This window comes from Acanthisitta chloris, unplaced genomic scaffold (genome assembly GCF_000695815.1).
Source record: "Acanthisitta chloris isolate BGI_N310 unplaced genomic scaffold, ASM69581v1 scaffold13010, whole genome shotgun sequence".
Taxonomy (NCBI): domain Eukaryota; kingdom Metazoa; phylum Chordata; class Aves; order Passeriformes; family Acanthisittidae; genus Acanthisitta; species Acanthisitta chloris.
In genome coordinates, this window is record NW_008652362.1 from 13,371 (window position 1) to 35,140 (window position 21,770).

A 21,770-nucleotide genomic window follows, 5' to 3' on the forward strand; every position below is an offset into this window, starting at 1 on the left:
TGTTGCTCTCTGAATTTTTCTTGGTTACCTCTTCAGAAGTAATGAGATAATCAACTTCTGCTTGGTTATTGTCAAATTGGCTCTGGTAGTGGCTGTCTGCAGGGAGAAAAACAAAACAGTCTTCTGTGACAGTACACACAGAGAGATACTGTCTTAGATACAGGCAAAATACAATTGCTTTTGTGATAGGAAACACAATGTCTAAACTTTTTAGGTGGGCAATAAATGTAGATAGTGAAATCATTTGTGAATCTGCTGCTTTCAGATTGTGTGAGCGAAGTGATAACACTGCCCTGATTGCCTCCTTATCATTTAAGTCTTACCACAGCTGACATAATTGGTTTACTTTTAACCTAGTGAGGAGATGTCTGGGGACACACTGAACTGTTTTATAACAAACAGGTTGGCAAGACTGGGCATCAAGAATCACATTTTTATAGCTTACAGTTCATTCTTGAATAATCACTAAACCTCCCACATGGCAAAAAAGAGCTTTCATAAGTAGCTCTCTGCACCTGCCTATTAAATCTACTACATTCTGCAGTGTGTGAAATGCAGCACAACAATATGCATGTCTGTGGCAGGTACATGCTATTTTATGCTAATGTCTATGATTTTAGGTGAAAAGCTCTTTCCTGTGAGGGTGGTGAGACACTGGCACAGGTTGCCCAGGGAGGCTGTGGCTGCCCCAACCCTGGCAGTGTTCACAGCCAGGTTGGATAAAGCCTTGAGCAACCTGCTCTGGTGGGAGATGTCCCTGCCCAGGGCAGGGGGTTGGGCCTGAATGATCTATAAGGTCCATTCCAACCCCTAAAATTCTATGATTTTCAAAGGACCTGGAAGATTACTGTGAAATTTGTTCAGCCCCAGCACTGAATGTTATCTTCGAGCTCATTTTACTTACGAGATTCCCTGTAAAGATGGACTGGGTGGTTGAATTTGGCAGAACAGCAAACACTTCTATCCAGCCATCGATCTGTAGGATGCATCTCCCTGCATTTAAACTGACTGCAGGAGGTGATGTAGCCATCAGCTTCAGCAGCACTGGGCACGCTGCTGTGTAGCTCAGAGCAATCTGTGGAGGTTCAAAGAGGAGAAAAATGGTGAGTGCAGAGTTAAACATTTCTTAAGCTACATCATAGTCAGGTGTTACATACCAATCCTCTTGTAATTCATCAATGGAATGGAATGGAAATAGTAAAAATACTTCATTTTACTTACACCAAGTGAAATGACATAATCAGCATTGCACATACTCTGAGTTCAATAAAACGAATGGTGAAGTTTTAGACTCACCGATATTGAACATATATAAAGAAATAATTTAAAGGTTGCTCCTGGAAAATGTATTTCAAGAGGAGAGGATTAGCACGTTAGAGACATGAGGGAAATGAGAGATTCCAGTAAAAAATACTCACTTGGACAATTTAAAGAATTTGGAAATGTGGCAGCATTCAAAATCTTTTGAAAAGTAGAGAAAATCCTGAGGACAAAACTTCAATTTACAATGCCACAGATTCCATATTTCATCATCTTATAGTAAATGTTGCCATATTAGGGATTTTTAAAGCATCTCATAGCATCTTAATTTCTTGTATCACATTTATAGATTCATTACTAATTATTTCCCACTGTATATAATGTTCAGTAGTCAGGAATCACGAGTGTTTGCAAAGATAATTCAGGCTACCAATACCAGAGATAACCATTACCTTAAACAGGAATAAAAGGAGGCTGATCTCACAGATCACAGAATCAGAGAATAATCAGAATTGGAAGGGACATTTGAGGATCATCTAGTCCAACTCCTGGCCCCACATAGGACATCCCTGAGAATCACACCCTGGGCCTGAGAGCATTGGCCAAATGCCTCCTGAGCTCTGCCAGCCTTGGGGCTGTTACCACTGCCCCAGGAAGCTGTTCCAGTGCCCAGACACCCTCTGGGGGAAGAACCTTTTCCTAATATCCAGCCTAAACCTCCCCTGACACAACTTCAGGCCATTCCCTTGGGTCCTGTCACTGGTTGCCAGAGAGAAGAGGTCAGTGCTGCCCCTGCACTGCCCCTCGTGAAGAAGTTGTATGCAGTGATGAGGTCTCCCCTCAGTCTCCTCTTCTCCAGTCTGAACAGACCAAGTGACCTCAGCTGCTCCTCATGTGGCTTCCCCTCATGGCCCTTCACCATCTTTGTTACCTCTTTTGGATGCTCTTTAATAACTTAATATCTTTCTTGTATTGTGGCACCCAAAACTGCACACAGTGCTCAGGGTGAGGCTGCCCCAGCTCAGAGCAGAGCAGGACAATCCCCTCCCTGGACTGGCAATGCCTCACCTGATGCACCCCAGGGCACAATGTCCCTCCTGGCTGCCAGGGCACTCTGGGACTCATATTCAACTTGCCATGGACCCGGACCCTCAGGTCCTTAGATGGCTACCACTCAGTCTTTATAACTGTTTCAGAGAGTGAGAGCAAAACCAGCACTTAGAGGAGTAAAGAATGACTGAAGTGTAGCATGATATAGTAAGGAAGAGTTATGATGGTGTAGACATGTGTGCTTGAATCTTGTACTAATCATAAACCACTTTCCTTGGTTCCTCCAAACATCTGCAAATGAACTAGCACACAGAATATAACCATGAAAAGCATTAGATACTGCTTTTTCTTAAAAGGTCTGTAGAAATAAAACTACTCACCTCAGAAACAAAATACTTGAGTAAGGAGGTATTTAGGTTAAAAGCAGTAGCAAGCTGTAAAGAAATAAAACAGATTAGATCATTATATGAGCTTGAAAATTAAGTTTTCCTTTGGGGGGGACACACCAACCCAACAACATGTCCTGTTTTCTTTAGTTTTAGATAATCCATGTTTTCATTTAGTACTTCCTTGCCCCAGAATGATTCCTAAGGGACCCACAGTGCTCTGTGGGACAGAAGAGAGACAGATTTCTCATGGACTTGATGTACCAGGGAACAAGCATTACTCTTTGAGAGAACAGACATGACTTGCTGCCTTTGAGACTCTCTCAGATGAAATATACTGAATATGTCAGAGGAAAGGACTCAAAAATCTCTTGCGTCCTTTTGCTGCTAACCACTGTGATGATGTTTGTCAGCACCATTGCATGTCACCAGTTTTTCTAAAGACCAAAGGGTCTTCAGTTAGCAAAACTTACTGGAAACTCTGACCACCAATGCCAGTGTGGAAACTGGCATTTCTGAGAGGTCTTGTATGTTCTTCAACCACAGCTGAAAGCTCAGTTTCCTTGTACCTACTTCTTGCCTCATTCTGCTGCTCCATTACGTCTAAGGATTTATTCCAGCTCTCAACAGACAATACATGTGGACCTCTATGCAGCAGACTGTGCCTTCAGGGCACCTTTTCCTGTCTTGCCCTTTCCTATGTGGAATCCATGCAGTGAAAAGGGTTTTTTTTGATTCTTCCTGCCACTTCTGGCACTCCAGAACTGTGATGTTCATATCTGTCATTCCTTGCCTAGAGCTGCCAAGAGGTTCATACACAGGTCTGAAGAGGACTTTGACTCTTTTAAATCAGGATATACAGAATGAATGTCATGAATCTCTCATACAAGTGGTAGAAGTGTGACCCAAAATGGTGTGAAATGGTAGACATAAGGGGTTAGCCTCTGTTGCTGATTATCCAGGCACATTACACTCACCTCTTTGCAGATGGTGATGTTAAAGGCCCCTGCTCTGTAGTAAGCCAGTGAAGCAGTCTTGAGGAAATAATTGGAGACTCCCAAGTATATCATAGAATCACTCTGGTTTGGGAGAGCAAATGGAGCTGGCACAAAAGGAGGGTCTGTGTGATTTCCTACTGGATAGACTGTGCCCTGCAAAAAGTCACCATTGAATATTTCTGGTTGAAACATTTGTCAGAATGCATTGGCAGTGGTTGAACAGAAAGAGTTCTTCCTAAAGCTTGACATTAAAGAAACCTTGAACTAAGCAAATAAATTTGTGCTATGCCCTAAAAAAATCAGCAAATCCAGGCTTTTCTGGAAAAATGGAAGTACAAGAATCAAAGAGAATGTGGTCACCATACTTCAAAGTTTGAATTTGAGCATTCAAGCGAGTATTCTGGACAGCAGCTACAAGACACACAGACACAAAATAATTCTCTGGACCACAGTTTTCTTTCTCTTGTGGCAAAGACACATTTGTCAATTTAATTCCAAGGGTAGAATTTCAAGAAAATCTTCAGGTACACCCCAAAAGCACTGGAATTTGCTTAGGACAGCAACACAAAGGAGCCTTTTAAATCATCTAACTCTCAGCCCTGATCCAGGTGCCAGTCCCCCAAAACCTAGTTTGGGTGCTGCACAGGTAGAGGACCTTGGTTGAGGTATGCTAAAAAGATAACTGTTAAAACAGGAGAAATGTGAGAAGGTTTGTGTGCTCAGGCCATGTAAAGCAAGAAAAGTAAGACAGACAGTAGAGGCATTGCTGACACTATAAAGACAAGTAGCTGGAAGATTCATCAGGAGAAACAGTTACACAGAAAGGTATAAAACCATAAGGAAAAAAGCTGAGAGCTGGAAGACAGCAACATATAACCATCAGGAAATCAGCCTGTTCCAAGGAGCACCGAACACTAGTGACTTCCTTAATGACTGACTTACAAAGCCTCATCCAGTGTCATCATGTTAAAGCTTAGCCTGCAAGTTTTAGTTAACTACAGTAGCTGATAAATAATTGCTTAGTTCTTTTAAGCTATGTATATCCTGCTTGCAAAGTGGTGGTTTTGGTTTTTTTTTTTGGTGGGTGGTAAAAGTTGCTTGAACAAAATAACCACGAGGGAGAGTTTCAACCATAGCTCTGACACACCTTTCTTAACCAAAGTCAGTTCTGAGAGCCTCTAAATTACAAGGACTGTTGAAACTGCTGGAAAAGTTAGGTGTTACTGAGATATCTCCTGCCAAAAAAGGTGAAAAATAGATAAGGAAGGAACTGCTATGTGCTGCTCAAAGACTGTGAGGAATCTTCTTTTTGAGTGTTACCTGTACTTAGATAAGATGCTGAGTCACCTCAAATCAAATGCTTTGGATTGCAATCGTGTTGGTAGCCACCATAGGTTATGTATCACTGCTAACGGGAAGAACAAGCAACAGTGCAAGAGCTGTGGATGTACACTTTTATGCTCTTTATAAAGCACCTCTGAAGGGCTTCAACTCTGTAATAATTTAATGCAAAATAATAGCTTTGGTTAATCTGAGATTCAGATTAGATGTTAGGAAAAGCTTTTTCATTGTTAGGGTTTTCAGGCACTGGAATATTGCCCAGGGAGGTGGTGGAGTCATCATCCCTCGAGGTGTTGAAGAGGCATCTGGATCTGACACTGCAGGACATGGTTTAGGCTTTAGGGGTTACAGCAGTGACAGGTTAATGGTTGGACTCAATGATCTTAGAGATCTCCTCCAACCTTGATGGTTCTATGGTTCTAATTAACATTTGCAGTTCATTTATTAAATAAACAATCATATCTGGTTTGTAAAACAACTCTTGACCAAAATTCCCAAATGCTTTTCTAAGTAAATACTGGAGAGGCTGAGTAAGCTGTAGTGAAAGAAAAGGAATCAGTTCAAAAGAGAATCAGGAAAGTCTTAGAAAGCACACTGATATTAAAGACAAATTACCTTCAAATCCAAGTTAATGTGTGATTTGAAGACTGATGGAGAACTAACTAGGGAATAGTCTACTTGTGCAAAGGCGTCAATCTGGCTTAAGACTAGAGGAATGATGGACAAAAACAAAACAGTTGTTATTACACAAACACACCACCAACAGTTATTGCTTAGCTGAAGGCAAAGGCAGTATAGAAATAGTGAATCTGAAGAAGAAGAATGGTGGGAGAAGGAAGAAGAAAATGCAAAAGGAAATTGTTATAGGGGAAATAGTGCGAGCATTTGAACCTAGAGAGGAGACAATACTGCGTGGAGACCTCCTAGCAACTTTTCAGTATCTGCAGGGCCTACAAGGGAGCTGGAGAGGGACTCTGTGTTAGGAACTGCAATGATAGGACAAGGGGTAATGGGTTCAAACTGAAGGAGGGAAAGTTTATGTTGGATATTAGAAAAAAGTTTTATCCTGTGAGGGTGGTGAGACATTGGAACAGGTTGCCCAGGGATGTGGTGGCTGCTCTGACCCTGACGGTGTGCAAGACCAGCCTGGATGAAGCCTTGAGCAACCTGATCTAGTGAGGAGGTGTTCCTGCCCATGGCAGGGGGGTTTGGGACTAGATGATCTGTAAGGACCATTCCAACCCCTAAATTCTATGATTCTATGATTCCCCTTGGAAAAGTCACTGAGGCCTCCTGGTTTAGGCCTTGTTGTTCACAATTGAATACATTCGCCCACGCAGTGAAAAGAGTACCTAGGACAGGGTTTTTTGTTATGCATCTTTTGCACAAGAGATCTAAACCCTCATATACGAGTAGTGAAATACTGGCAAATACTATTAAATCCCTTGGAAGATGCCACTAGCAAATTTTGATACCTCTCGGTGTTGAAGACAAGAATCATTTGTCCACAACAACAACAGAGAGCACTTTATCCACAATAGGACTGAAGACTTTTTTATTGGACTGTGTGGTCTGTTCATACTGTATAAAATCAGAGGGGTTTAAAGAGAAATGGTGAGTTCACACAGAGCCCATGAACTCCTCAATACGACAGCACAGCTTGGAGTGCCCTTGAACCCGTGAACTTGAAGTGTTTAATTATGCGCTGCATAAGAAAATGTTCTTGATGATCATGGTCTTCCATAATATTTGCCACTGCCTGGCACGTGGCAGGTATCGGTCATCTACAGCACGACCAGGGAAGTGATTCTTCCCCTGGAATCGGTGCTGGTGAGGCCACACCTTGAGTACTGTGCTCAGTTCTGAGCTCCTCAGTTCAGGAGGGATATTGAAGTGCTGGAGCAGGTCCAGAGAAGAGCAACGAGGCTGGTGAAGGGACTCGAGCACAAGTGCTATGAGGAGAGGCTGAGGGAGCCTTGGAGAAGAGGAGACTCAAGGGTTACCATATTGCCCTGTACAGTTGCCTGAAAGGAGGTTGTAGTCAGGTGGGGCTTGGTCTCTTCTCACAGGCAACCAGCAGTAGGACAGGAGAGCACAGACTCAAGCTCTGCCAGAGGAGATTTAGGTAAGATATTAGGAAGAGATTTTTTACAGAGAGAGTGATCAGGCATTGGAATGGGCTACCCGGGGAGGTGGTGGATTCACCGTCCCTGGAGGTTTTCAAGATGAGACTGGATGTGGCACTTAGTGCCATGGTCTAGTAATGATGGTAGGGTTGGACTTGATGATCTCTGAGGTCTTTTCCAACCTGCTTGATTCTATGATTTTAGGACAAATAAATGTCAACTTACTCTGCTTCTGAATAGCAGAATAGATAATAGAAATATCCACAAAGCAAAGTGAAGTGGGATCAAACTCCATGACCTGAATAATTATGACTTAGGGGAATTGAATTAATTTGAATTGAGAAAAAGAACAAATATTCTTAGTCCTGGGGGTGAAAGAAATATCTACCAACAACAATGAAAAAAAAAAAGCCGTGGCATTGGTTATAGTAGTGAAAAATCTTATATGCTGTTTGGACACAGATATCTATTGCATTCAGATCTCTGCAAGAGTGACACAGGAATTGTTACTGGTGGGAAAAGAAACATGCTAAGTGTGACATTGTCTTCCTGCAGCATCTTCTTATCTCACTGAACACAAGTCTTATTTCCACAGTACCGAGAGAATAGAGAATCAGCATGGAAATGGGACAGGGGAGTGTCAGATTAGATGCTAGGAAATATTCTTCACTGCTAGGGTGTTGAGGCACTGGAATAGGTTGTCCAGGGAGGTGGTGCAGTCACCATGCCTGGACATGTTTAAGAGACATCTGGATCTGATGCTGGAGGATATGGTTTAGTGGTTACAGTAGTGACAGGTTAATGGTTGGACTCGATGATCTTAGAGATCTCTTCCAGCCTTGATGATTCTATGATTCTATGAAAATGCTCATCTGGAGAACCTAAGGAAATGACGTAGATAGGATAAAACAGACTGAAAGATTACAGGTGACTTGCTGTGGGCACAGAAGGAATCTGAATATTATGTATAAGGTACATGCAAGAAATTTCTAGGGTGGAGTATAGAATAGGTTAAGGTACAGAACAATGGCTGTATTTTTCTTCCTTCACTCTTTATTTTTGCACCATAAACACAGCAATAGTTTGGCATCTAATAACAAAGGCTACAAATTGAGCATTATGAAAATTACTTAAGAAAAAGCCATTATCAACAACTCACCCTCATGCTTTCTGAGCTCTGCATCCATAATTTGGATTTTGTACTTGATGTCAAGGCACAGCTATGAAAAGAGAGACAAGTGAGTGATGTAAGGACTTTAACTCCTCCCTTCACTAACCAAAACCATCTCTTCAAACTTACATTTTCATCCAATCTGGTGTGAATGGGCTTCTCAAGATAACCAGCTAGAAGGCTGGAGATCCAACTGAAGGAAAGGAAACGGACACAGTAAATTTTTTACCATTGATTGAAATACCTGAAATATAAAATCTGACAGACTGGGACATCAGTGTCATTTCTATTGATGAGGAGCAATTGCAGCAATATGGTAGACTGAACTGTTGAATAGTTCTTGTTAGTTTGAGAGTCTCAGGCAAATGCTAGGGGTTCTTAGTCTCAGAGGAGCTCTACAGGAGGCAATTTGCAAGGCTGTGAATGTTCATGTTAATGTGTTGGTAAATGAAGCACAATTAGCCACATTTTATCTCTGAGTGAGAAAAAAAAACCCTATAGAAAATCAAAGTAAGAACTACAAGCATTGTTTCATAGTCTCTTTTGAATGCTTAATTCTTAAATGGTAGGTCAGCTTGTCTCAAGGCTTAATCAGTCTAGACCACCTTTATATGGTGGTCCACACAGGGTGGACCACCACCACCAGACATGGTGGCTTTGAAGCCTTGAGCAACCTGATCTAGTGAGGAGATGTGCCTGCCCATGGCAGGGGTTGGGACTAGATGATCTGCAAGGTCCATTCCAACCCTTAAATTCTATGATTCTATATCTGCAACCCTTCACTTGCAATCCTGTACTCTTTAATACGGCCAAATGTCAATGCTTTCATATGCAGTCTGTCTAGTCAGCTCACTTGCTGGCACGTGCAGAAAGAAAGGTAGATTAACCTCACTCCACACACTCAACAAAGGAGCCTGGGTTTGAAAACCGATCTTTAAAACTCTGTTTCTAGAGCCTTCAATAGTTCATCATAGTCTGTAACTGCATCCCTAGAAATCAGCATTTGGACCGTCCTTATGCCAGAAATCCTGTCACTTCCCACAGAGTAAGTAGGAAATTTGCTGTACATACCTAGATCCTCCATGTACCTTGACTCTGACTCTATCAATGCTCAGCTGGCATTTGTGTAGCAATGTGGACAAGTGGCCTGTTCTATCCCGTGACACTTTGAAGCTAACTGCAATAAACAATCCTGAGATGGACACAGTAATTTCTCCTTGGTCTTTGCTGCTCAGACAAAAAAAAAGCCAAAGTCAGTCAAGAAAACATCTGCTGTAGGGCAATGATTGAAGAAACTACCTGTAAATCAAGTTTGAAAGGACTTCTTGACTCTATCATCTCGAATGAGGAATGAGTTTTCTAGAGATTAAAGTAGATTATGGTCATGACACGGTACCCATGACACAAATTGTACCCAAACACAATTTGTACTCAGCAAAAAAGGCTGAGATTAAAAAAAAAAGTAAAAAATGCAGTATGCAATCACATCATTAAAGACAATGTCATACTGCACAGACTTGTGAAGCAAGGTGATACCATAGTGATGCTAATTCTGGAGGGACTCTGTGTTAGGAGCTGCAGTGACAGGACAAGGGGCAGTGGGTACAAAGGAGGGGAAATTTTGGTTGGATATTAGGAAGAAGTTTTTCCTGTGAGGGTGGTGAGAGACACTGGCACAGGTTGTCCAGGGAGGCTGTGGCTGCCCCAACCCTGGCAGTGTTCAAAGCCAGACTGGATCAAGCCTTAGGCAATCTGTTCTGGTGGGAGAGGTCCCTGCCTAGGGCATGGGGTTGGGACTGGATGATCTCTAAGGTCCATTCCAACCCCTAAAATTCTATGATTCTATAAGCCACCTTGGAGACAAAAATGTTTTCCCTGTTAGGGTGTTCAGGCACTGGAACAGTGCCCAGGGAGGTGGTGGAGTCATCATCCCTGGAAGTGTTTCAGAGGCATCTGGATCTGACACTGCAGGCTATAGTTTAGGCTTTAGGGGTTACAGCAGTGACAGGTTAATGGCTGGACTCAATGATCTTAGAGGTTTCCTACAACCTTGATGATTCTATGATTCTAAATGATAAAGCATATCTGATCTGAAAAATAATAGCTGCCTAGTACATTTGTTACTTTCATTTGCAATCCTTCTCCCAGAACTGCCCCACTGCCACCTGCATCTCTGTGCCATACTTACAACAGCCATGCACTTATTCTCCAGTCTGCACTGATTGTAGCAGAAGCTTGTGACACTGACAGACAAATTCCAGTGCCAGGAATAAAGGAAGCAGAAGTTTCTGGGAAATCTACAGCATTAATTCTGAGCCTACAGAATAAATACAGACAGGGATTATTAGATTGCACTCTAAAAAAGAAGAAGAATTTATGATCACTGAAAACCTTTCTGCTATAAAAGCAAAGTCTGTGCTTAAGTAAAAGAATTCCTCAGAAATGATCAGCCCTTCTGTATTCTAGGAAAGAAAGACACTTGTACCATTACAACTAGTTGCATCCTTGGAAAAAGAATCCTTGATATCTGGACAGGCATTCTTTTTTTAAAAAAAGAAAACCCTCTCCTTGGGAGAAAAACAAACTCCTCAAAGTGAAATGTCCTTGCTGGAGAAAAATAAACCTGTGTTTAAACCAGATGCTATATCTATAAATAAATCCAGGTTGTCTGAATAGTAGCATTTGTTGAAGAGCAAAGTTTCCCTTTCCCCATTCTGATTTCTTGCCGAAGCAAAGGGCTCTGGAAAGGATGCATTTTTTCTAAATAAAATCTTCCTCGAATATTTCCCTGCCAAAACAAGTGTTTCTGATCCTCAACCATATTGCCTTGCACATGGGTGTGTTGAATTGAGCTGAATGTTGTAAAGATATCAGCTGTAATCTTATCTCCTCATTGTTTCCTGCTATCTGGCAGACATCTCTGAAACAATTGCCTTTAATCTGCTTTCCCAGGGGCAGAAGGCACCAGCTACTTTTGGTTAAAATGACCATAACTTTCCAGTAACATCTTGGGCAGCAGTAACACTGCCTTTAGTAATCTTGTTAGGAGTGAGCTAAAATCAGGTTATCCACTGGGAAGATGGCCAATTTCCAGAACTGTGGTTGGGGGAATGAATTGAGCTTTCGAAGATCATATAATAATTGAGGTTGAAATAGGACCTCAGGAGATTTTTTCTTGTTCAACCTCCTACTGAAAGCTGGGAGAACTCAGGGGTCCTGCCCACTTAAGTCTCAACACATCCAAGGATGCATATTCCCCAACCTTTTCAGCCCTCGTTCTTATGCTCCCTAGGATTTTTCCCCCAACATTGGTACTTTTCTTGATGTAATTTATGCCTGTTTTCCATCATCTTTTCACTGTGTACCCTCTGGAAGAATCTGGCTCCATATTCTCTATAATCAACACCCAGCAGACAGTGGAAGCCATGCAGGAAAACACATTCACCTCTACCCCCATAGTCTCTTCTTCTCCTTCTGTCCAAACACAGCTCCCTCAGATGTGCAGGGATTAAGGTAGCAAGGATGGAAGAATAACAGACAGAAGGGAGGGTATTAGGAAAAGGATGCAGGCCCTGTCCAGCAGAAAGTCCTTGAAGTCTCTCAGATTGGTGTTCATCACTCTGGGTAATTTGAGGATGTAAAATCCTACTGAACAGCAGAGTTTGGCTTGATAGTAATATTAAAAGACCAAGAGCTCCTGAGGTCTGTTTGTTTGTTTAGAGCCTATTGGAAGGTGGGATTGAAGGCTGTAGAAAAACCTGCTTTTGTATTAGTCTCTGTATTTGGAAAACTTGTAGGAAACTGTGAAACTGGTTTTCTACTTGATGCTCCTGGTACAAGGATTTTCCTCTGCAGCAAATAGGTGTTGAGCCCTGTCCAATCAAAATGGTGATTTACCATTGTAAATTCAACTAAACCAGTTCTGTTAAGTCATCTTCTTGCCACATCAACCCACATACTCCATCCCCTGCACACATTTTTGTCTTACCCTTTGTCAGATTTTTCTCATCAAACACAAACCATTTTCACTGCTACAGGTCCTTCACAACATCAGATGGTTAATAACACCAGTTCTGCCGTCTTTCCCACCCATTTCCCTTGCTGTATCAGGCTTACACCTGTCTTGCCCCAAACTCTGATACAAACCAATGGGAAAAAACAGCCAAGGTGCTCCTTCCACAGCTTTATAAAGTTCATCTCTGAGTGTGGCAGAACAAGTACTCTTAAAACCAACCAGTGCTTGGGCAGTGGAAGCAGAGTTAGATGAACCATTAAAATTTGACACTGAACAAACTGTGGCTGTGTAATTATTACTGTGTGGTAATAATAAGCTGTTTCATCCTAAAACTTTCAAATGTATTCCCTGTACTTACCTTGAAATGACATAGTTGACTTTTATAGCTGACAAACTCTCCTGCCCACTCCAGCTTGGGAAGGTCTCTTTCAATACTGCTTGCTTCAGGAGCTCCATCCCAATCCTCCTGCCTGCAACGGAGCATAGGAAAGCACATGCCTTGCAGATTAGATTTGGCACTCAGAGGTCCAGATATGCTGCCAAATAATTTAATCATCACTTTGAACATAGTTCTTGAAATACCTCAATTTGTTGATCCTTATATAGATCTCCTTCCAACTACATGTTTATAACTTCTCTTAGCCTCACATACAAGCCATTTAACCCAAGGTGTGCTGGTTTGGGCTGACATGGAGTTAACTTTCTTCACAGTGGCTAGTATGGGGCTGTGTTTAGGATTTGTGCAGGACACAGGGTTGATAATAGAGAGATGTTTTTGATGTTGCTGAGCAGAGCTCACACAGAGCCAAGGCCTTTGTTGCTTTCCATACTGCCACACTGGCAAGGAAGTTGGGGGTGCACAGGGGCTTGGGAGGACACACAGCTGGGACAGGTGACCCAAACTGACCAAAGGGATATTCCATACCATAGGACATCATGCTCAGTATATAAGGTGGGAGGAAGAAGGAGGAAGGGGAGGATGTTTGGAGTGATGGTGTTTGTCTTCCCAAGGAACCATTGCGTGTGATGGACCCTGCTCTCCTGGAGGTGCTGAACACCTCCTGCCCATGGGAAGCAGTGAATTAATTCCTTGTTTTACTTTGCTTGTGCGTGCAACTTTTGTTTTCTCTATTAAACTGCTTTTATCTCAACTCATGAGTTTTTCCAGCTTTTACACTTCCGATTCTCTCTCCCATCCTGTTGGTGGGGGATTGAGCAAGCAACTGCGTGGTGTTTGGTTGCTGGCTGGGGTTAAACCATGACACAAGGTCAAGATAATCTGCTAGGATCATCTTCCCTGAGTTGAATTGTATATTCTGGAATTTATGTCAGGTTTCTGAAGCTGTTATACTTCCTTCACTTCACTCACTCAATGTGGATAGCCTTGGGAAACACTTGGTCATCACCTTTACTTCAGATTGTCTCATGCCTGTTGGATGAAAAGGCCAGTATGACGTAGCCAGGTGACTTCTATCTGTAGTGGTTACTTATGGAAAAAGTGTGATAAATGCCTGTGAAGTGCTGGTATGTCAACTGCAGAACTACCTGGATTGTTGCTTGCGTACAGGAAGTTGCTTGAGGTATACAGACAGTCCTTGTAAGTGTTTTCTTCCTGTTACTTGCACAGTACATAAGTTTTGCTGCTCCACCGGAACCATTACAGCCTGCTGCACATCTCTGATTCAGTTCCTTAACTTCTGTCCTTGCTTTAAAGAATCCCTACAATGGTGCAATGTTACTTCTACATTGATACTACACACAGACGCCATTAGCAGCAGAGCACCTTTAAATTCCAAATTCATCGTGTCTTTCTTATTTTTGCTCATATTTGATTAAGACACAACTAAAGATTTAGTCCTGAATGATGTCCTGCTTTCAGGTGCTTTTACCATGAGTTTCTTTTACTTTTGGCCTCATAATTGCTGAATAAAAAATATGTGTATTTTTTTCTCCTTCAGGCTCTACAGTATTAAAAAAACAAAGAATTGAAATTCATGCTAACACTGGAATAACTTCTTATAAAATGCACCTATTAAGAAGGAGTAGTAAGTTCTGATTCCCTGAGAATTCCTGTCTCCAAAGCAAAATACGGGCTCTGACTGAAATAGCTTAAAGCTCTCTTATGGTTGTCAGTAAAGGCAGCCAGTGATTCTAGGTGGAATTCCTCTCCAGGTTCTTGTAGCAAAGAAGCACACAAGCAGGATCTACTGCCTTAGCTTTCAAAGTCCACATTAAGGGAAAAGAGATGCCAGGCAGCAAGCTCTTCAAACATGAGAAATGCCTCTGGGAGGAGTGATACTGAGAAGCAGGCTGAAAGCAGGCCAAGCTCTTCAAACACGAGAAATGCCTCTGGGAGGAGTGATAGTGAGAAGCAGGCTGAAAGCAGGAATTGAACAGTTAAAGCTGAAAGCATAAAGGAGAACTTTACTAATAGCACTATTTCAGCTTAATTTGCAAGACAGCAAGGATTGCATAGTACAGATAAAAAGCTGTTTTGGCTTCGTTGGTGAAACGATGCACCTTATCTATAAGGCAGCAGAACTAACTAGACTCAAACCTTGGCAGTGGAAGGAAAACTAAGACCATGTGGGGTGTGGAATAAAGAAACAAAATGTTCAAGATAGAGGCAAGGTCAGCAAGGCATGCAAAACTGTACAAAGGGGTAAATGGTTGCATAACAAGGGTGTCCAAAGGGTACTGAGGAAGAGGAGACGCTTCATCTTCACGACCACCAAACGACCACCAGGACCATGGGACTGATGCCAGGAGGGAGGAGATGGAGGAGGAGTATATGATAATGACTTCCAAGAACTAATTATAATAATAACCACCCATTCCTGGAAAGAATGAATATGTATGAACATTTAATGTATAAAAACTGTGAAGTTTTTGTCCCTGGTTGCACAAGTTTGGTGGACCGATCCCCCTTGTGCCCAGTGCTGAATAAACAATACCTGCTACTCAGAGATACAAGTCTGTGAGTAGTTCTTTTCCAGCCTTTTCTTGGCATCAGGAGCACTGTTAGTGTCTATTCTTACCAGGTTGTGCCAACTTAGTCTATTCTTCCAGCACTTGGAAGGCCATGCTGACATGTTTGGGGAAGTAATTGAGAGCAGCAATGAGGAGAAAGACTTGGGGGAGATGGTGAATGAGAAATTCCCCATGAGCTGCAGTGTGAGTTCAGCCCAGAAACTGACCAAATCCTGGGCTGCATCCAAAGGAGTGTGGGCAGCAGGTCAGGGGAGGGGCTTCTACTCCTTCATTCTGCTGGGGGAGATGGTGAATGAGAAATTCCCCATGAGCTGCAGTGTGAGTTCAGCCCAGAAACTGACCAAATCCTGGGCTGCATCCAAAGGAGTGTGGGCAGCAGGTCAGGGGAGGGGATTCTCCTCCTTCATTCTGCTCTCATGAGACCCACCTGGAATACTGCACACAGTACTGGTGCCCTCAGTGTAAGAAGGACATGGAACTGTTGGAGCAGGTCCAGAGGAGGCCACGAAGTTGCTAAGAGGACTGGAGCATCTCCCCTATGAAGACAGGCTGAGAGAGTTGGGTCTGTTCAGCCTGGAGAAGAGAAGGTTGTGTGGAGACCTCAGAGCACCTTCCAGTATCTAAAGGGGCTCCAGGGAAGAGAGGGACTCCTGGTTAAGAGCTGCAGTGACAGGACGAGGGGCAATGAGTACCAATTGAAGGAGAGGAAATTTAGGTTAGATATTAGGCAGATGTTTTTCCCTGTGAGGGTGGTGAGACACTGGCACAGGTTGCCCAGGGAGGCTGTGGCTGCCCCAACCCTGGCAGTGTTCAAAGTCAGGTTGGATGAAGCCTTGAGCAACCTGTTATGGTGGGAGATGTCCCTGCCCAGGTCATGGGGTTGGGGCTGGATGATCTCTAAGGTCCATTTCAACCCCTAAAATTTTATGATTCTGTGATTCTATGACTCTCACAAGAACTCCTGTGTCACACTAAGAAACACCAGGTTGAATTCTCATTTCTAAAGGCACGAGAGATCCCTAGGAAGCAAGAGAGTTCAGTACTGGTTTGGGTAACTGATGTTTGCCCTGCACTTTTCAATTCCTCAAAAGCCTCTAAATCAATGCTCACACAGTGAAATAAGTGGACCTGATCCTCCCTTTCATCTCGAAAGTATAAACCCTGAGCTTCTATTTTTCACCTCACAACCCCATTGTTTACCTGTCAGCATGTTCAGTACATAGATGATGATTAATCCTTACCATGACCCAGCCTTTGTTGAATCTGTGACTTGTTAACCTTTATTATTATTATTACTTCTGGAAACTATTGAAATTATACTACATACCCTCCAAACTCATAGAGGTAAGAGACAGTGAAAGTTAGCATGAATAGAAAGAGTAAGGAAAATAAATTGTGGCAATTCTTATATTCTGTTAAGGTGCAGAATTATGGCAGTCACTAGATTTTTTTTAAAGCACTATTTTTTTACTCTATTCTTTTACTCTTACTAAAGCACAGTATTTTCTACTCTATTCCATACTGAATAAAGGTGCACAGCTATGTGGCTGTTTCAAAATTTTAAGGTTTTTTTTCCCCCCTTAATTATGTCTTATTATCTTCAATTAAATATTGCACTTTCAGTCAAGTTTTGTATACTTTTTAAGGAAAAGAGGAATTATATGGCCATCTAATGCTGGGTCTAAGAAAGTATAGAGATATGAAGCATGTGTAGAAACACTGCAGAAGAATGCAGTGACATAAATTCACACCTGGGATGCACAAATAAGTGAGAGAATAGACAAAGGGTGTTCCTGGTGTGAGGTGACTAAAGGAACTTATTCTACTTATATATTTAAGGAGTTTGTTCCTACATTGCACCTTTGTTAAGAGACTGTATTTTTTAACTTGAGTATTCATGATAAATTACCTTCTGGCACAATTAGACATACCATAGTCCAGTCCTTTCTGAGTAATCCTCACTTTAAGACCAGGATTAGCTTCGAGCTGCCAGGACAGCCAACACAGCAGGAAAATACACCACGTCTTTAGCATCTTCGCACCTTGGGCACAGGGATCTGTTAACAACATTTATGATACAAAGTTTCTGTAAATGATGCATACCACTAGCTGCAAAAAATCTGTATCCATGACTTCCCTCAATGAAACTGGGACAAGCCAATGATTTTATTGCACAAAGCAGGCACAGAGTTCTGATTCCTTGAATATCACTTTGGCAGGCATTAGCTGTTGGTGAGACTGAATGGTTCTGCTCCACTGCTCTATCCTTTCCCCACACCCATGTCTTCGCTGTTTTATTTTACTATCTGTCCTACCTCCTGCAGGGTCAACACAACAGAGCAATCCCAACCAAGGAGGAGCAGGTCTGTCTTCCTGTATTTATTTATACACACATACCTTCTAGGATATAGTGGATTTGAGAGTCCCAAAGGTTTTCAACTAAATCAGCTGCTCTAATATAATATGGTATGTCTCCCTACAAAATTTGCCTTGTTGTTACACACAAAACCTCTAACTTAATCCAAGCACTGACACATGAGACTGACTAAATAAGGTCACATGAGAGAAGAGTGTGAGGGCAAATTCAACGCACACATGAGAATTACTTGGTGATCACACAGGAGAAGAGAAGGTTGATCATCCTCCTGGACTTGGCACTGGGGAGGTCACACCTCAGTACTGTGTTCGGTTTTGGGTTCCTCACTGCAAAAAGGCCATTGAGGCACTGGAGCAAGTCCAGCCAAGGGCAACAAGGGCAGAAAAGGGCTAGAGCACATGAGGAAGGGCTGTAGGAGTTTAGCTTTGAGAAGAGGCTCAGGGGTGATCTCTTGGCTCTCTAAAACACTGACAGGGCTTGGAAAGAGGTGGGGGATGTCTCTCCAGCCATGGCTGCAGGGAGAGGACTAGAGGCTGAAGCCTTGAGCTGAGACAGGGCAGAGTCAGACTGGATGTTAGGAGAAATGTTTTACTTGTTAGGGTGTTCAGGCACTGGAAGATTGCCCAGGGAGGTGGTGGAGTCACCATCCCTGGAAATGTTTAAGAGGTGTCTGGATCTGATGCTGGAGAATATGGTTTAGGGGTTCCAGCAGTGACAGGTTAATGGTTGGATTTAATGATCTTAGAGGTCTCCTCCAACTCTGATGATTCTATGATTCTAATCTTGCAGCAGTGTGGTTGAACGCAAAGCAAGACCATGATCCACTGCATGGTGGGACATAACCACGCACCACAGATCCACAAAACCTGAGACAAATTGTTTCTCTCCATAGCACCTTTTCAGTACAAAAATAGGGTTTATTTGTTCAAAATTCTTGCATTCATCCTGCTTTTCTCTACCAGCGACAGCCACCACTCAGTTTTGTGCCAATAACAAGGATGTTTCTCAAGACAACTTCAAGTCTTCTCAGTGCTGCATTAGGAAATTTATTAGGGACCTACATGACTTTCCTGTGCCCTTACCACGGAGGGGAGTGGCACATCCTTTTCTAACAAGACTGACTGTGATCATGGCACCTGCCTATGTACAAAACCATGCACAGTAGCAAAAGGTCTTGCTGGTTTCACAGCCTATGAAGTCACTCCTGGATTTCTAAAAATATATATTCATATTCTAATAATATATAGTCATACATATACAAACCATCATATTTTCTTGGACAATCTATTCCATAATCTGCCAGAACACATATAAAATGCATTTTAAACAAGCACAAACCCTCCCCTCCACCAAAAAAAAGCCACTCCATACCACCCTTTATTAGTCTTACTTCTGTGTTGTAACTACTGTCATCAGGTGAGACTAAATCTATGTTCTGCCCAGCACCTCATAAAAAACTGCTCTTTGGTGGCTATCTGCACTATAAGACAAAATGCATTATCAGTGTTGCCCTCATATTGGTTCTCTGAGGAATCCTTAGAAAGTTATCCCAAGACGCTATGGAAAAAAACAAAAAGCGGTTTCAACATTGTGTTGAAAAACATTCTGAAAACATAATCCACACTGCGCCAGATTTTTTTGCCCTCTTTAATGGGTCATTCCATCTCTAGTTCTTATGCCTTTTTGGTTTTCTCTATTTTAAGCAACTCAAACCAAATAATTACTTTAAGGTAGTGATGTTATGTTTTGCACAACAAGCAGCTGAACTTTCATACTTTAAACTCTTTCCAAATAGTGTCCTATCTTTTCCTGCAAACATGCCACTTTCAATCCTGATTATTAGGAGTCAATGTAAAATCAGAGAGAAGATTTTTCTATCCTTAAAGTACATAGCTATTTGCTAGAGATTTATCCAGCAGGATTGCTAGAAGCAGTGATGCAGATGAGGCATCTCATTCCCATTGCATTTCATTCACACCGAGGAACAGAAAATAGCAATCTTGGTCACTGCTGTGCTTTGTAGTTGATATATTCTTGTTTGGATCTTCAGTGTCTGCTGGGTGAGGAGCTGAAAGAGCAAACAACTGAACAGCCACGGGAATAAAAGTCAGTATCAATTCATAGTGCTCCCTCACACCAACAAGGTTTACTTCTGCACTCCAAGGCTGATATTCTTGGTTTCATCCAAGCCTCTCTCAGGTGCTAGGATGGATTATCCAAGGCCAGTCAGATGACTGAGGCAGGCAGAGCTAAGGAGAAGGAACTTGTCAGCTGCCTGATAGTCTAACTGAACTGCCAATTGCATTGCTGAGGACAATAGATGTCAGACAAATTGCTCTGAGTTTTATCTTCAGTAACTGAGCAGGCATAGACTGATTTCTGTATGTAAATAATTCTCTTGTCTTCTCAGAGATAGTGCATTCAGGTACTTAAAATAGAGAAGAAGATTAAAACCTCCTTTGTTTCAGCCTGTGTACCTGTCTCACCCTAATGAAGTAACTCTACTTACCAGTCTGGAGATACCACGTTTGGTTTTTCCTTTGTGAACAGTCTGTAAAAGCTTTAAATAAAACTTCCAGTAAAGATTACAGCAGAAATCTGCCTAAGAACTAAGCAAGCTTCTGAAGTAACAACCAAAAAAAGTCACTATAATTGCCTCGTACAGCCTTAACCACAGCTATAAAACCACACTCTCTTAAACTAACCATGCTCTGAATTAGAACAGAGTATCTCTGGAAAATCATTTTATCCTTGTCTTGCCTTGTCCTGCACAAAACTTTCCAGTCTGCCACCCACAAAAGAATTGCTTGCCCTTCCAAAAATTTAGAAACCTCAGTAGTTAACAAACACAAGACAAACAGTTCTCAAACATGATAGCACATATAGTGTCTACCCAACCTGAAGTCCAGAAGGAGCACTTTAGTTTCCCAAATATCTCTGCTGCTATCATAGAACTGGGGCTGGATTTTTCAGTTTCTCCCTTGCTCCATTGTTTCTAGTTACTCTGCAGCGTGTGCAGGAACAGGTAAGGTTTCTGGAGCTCAACCAACAGAGCCAAATCAAAAAGGACTTGATAGCCTCAAGATTTTAACCCTTCCTACACACGTATATTCCCTATGGAAAATCATCTCTTGAGGGAAAAGGAATATAAAGATTGATAGGAGAGATATATTGGCTTAAAGAAAACAGCAAATGACACAGGAGTTTGCTAAATGACATAAAAGCAGAGGGTCCCTTGCCATAACTACTGAAAATACCCATGGAATGAGGAAAAACTCCTGCTCATGGTTTCCTCCATTCAGAGTGGGAAGCAATGCTACCCCTTCCCAGCTCATGAGGCAGCCTGTGCCCTAGCTCAATGAGATCTTCAAACAGAATCCACAGGAGGCTGTGGCCACCCCTGCCCCCATGGGCGGCATCTGTGAGCATGTCTGGGACACTCCCTGACTTTTCAGAGGCTTTGCAAAAGCATTGTGTTACCACAGCTATCCCTGAACATGGCTTGACTACTGATGCCCCTCATAAAGGCTTTCAAAGCCTTGGAGCAGGGTTGCCAGAGAACTATTAATCTATGCCAGGCTGCAAAATAAATAGCATAGCTGCAATGCCTACACTGAATCCGTTCACAATGGATAACAATGTTGGGAGGCAGTTGTCTGATGAGCTGATGGAAAAAACCATCCTCCACTCTTTGGATCCACTGAGTTCATGCTGCTGAGCTCTGTAACTGCCCTATCTCAGCGCCTGAGCCAGGACTACCAGGTTCATTTCTACCAAAGTTTATTTGGTAACAGTGTTTAAAGTCAGGCTGGATGAAGCCTTGAGCAACCTGGTCTAGTGGGGAGGTGTCCCTGCCCATGGCAGGAGGTTTGGACTAGATGATCTCTAAGGTCCATTCCAATCCCTAAAATTCTATGATTCTATGATTGAGTAAAACAAAAACCCATGTCCTCATTCTAGCTCTGCTCTGCCCTCACAGCTAGGCACTGTCAGGGTGCTCTTCAGCTGGTTCCCAAGAGACAGGGGAAGAGTCATATACTGAGGCCTTGAGCAGG

General features: G+C 42.4%; 1 protein-coding gene across 1 annotated transcript; it reads right to left on the reverse strand.

Annotated features, from left to right (window-relative positions):
- Window positions 1-904: 904 nt before the first annotated feature.
- LOC103804503 (BPI fold-containing family C protein-like) lies at window positions 905-17,372 on the reverse strand (the record flags this gene model as incomplete). Its single annotated transcript, XM_009077119.1, has 10 exons — window positions 17,270-17,372; window positions 12,706-12,817; window positions 10,521-10,649; window positions 9,404-9,559; window positions 8,462-8,525; window positions 8,321-8,381; window positions 5,651-5,742; window positions 3,674-3,847; window positions 2,691-2,744; window positions 905-1,075 (listed from the first exon to the last, which is right to left on the reverse strand). Coding segments are annotated over exons 1-10 (1,116 nt in total), but the record flags the coding sequence as incomplete, so codon positions are not given.
- Between the last annotated feature and the right edge of the window lie 4,398 nt (window positions 17,373-21,770).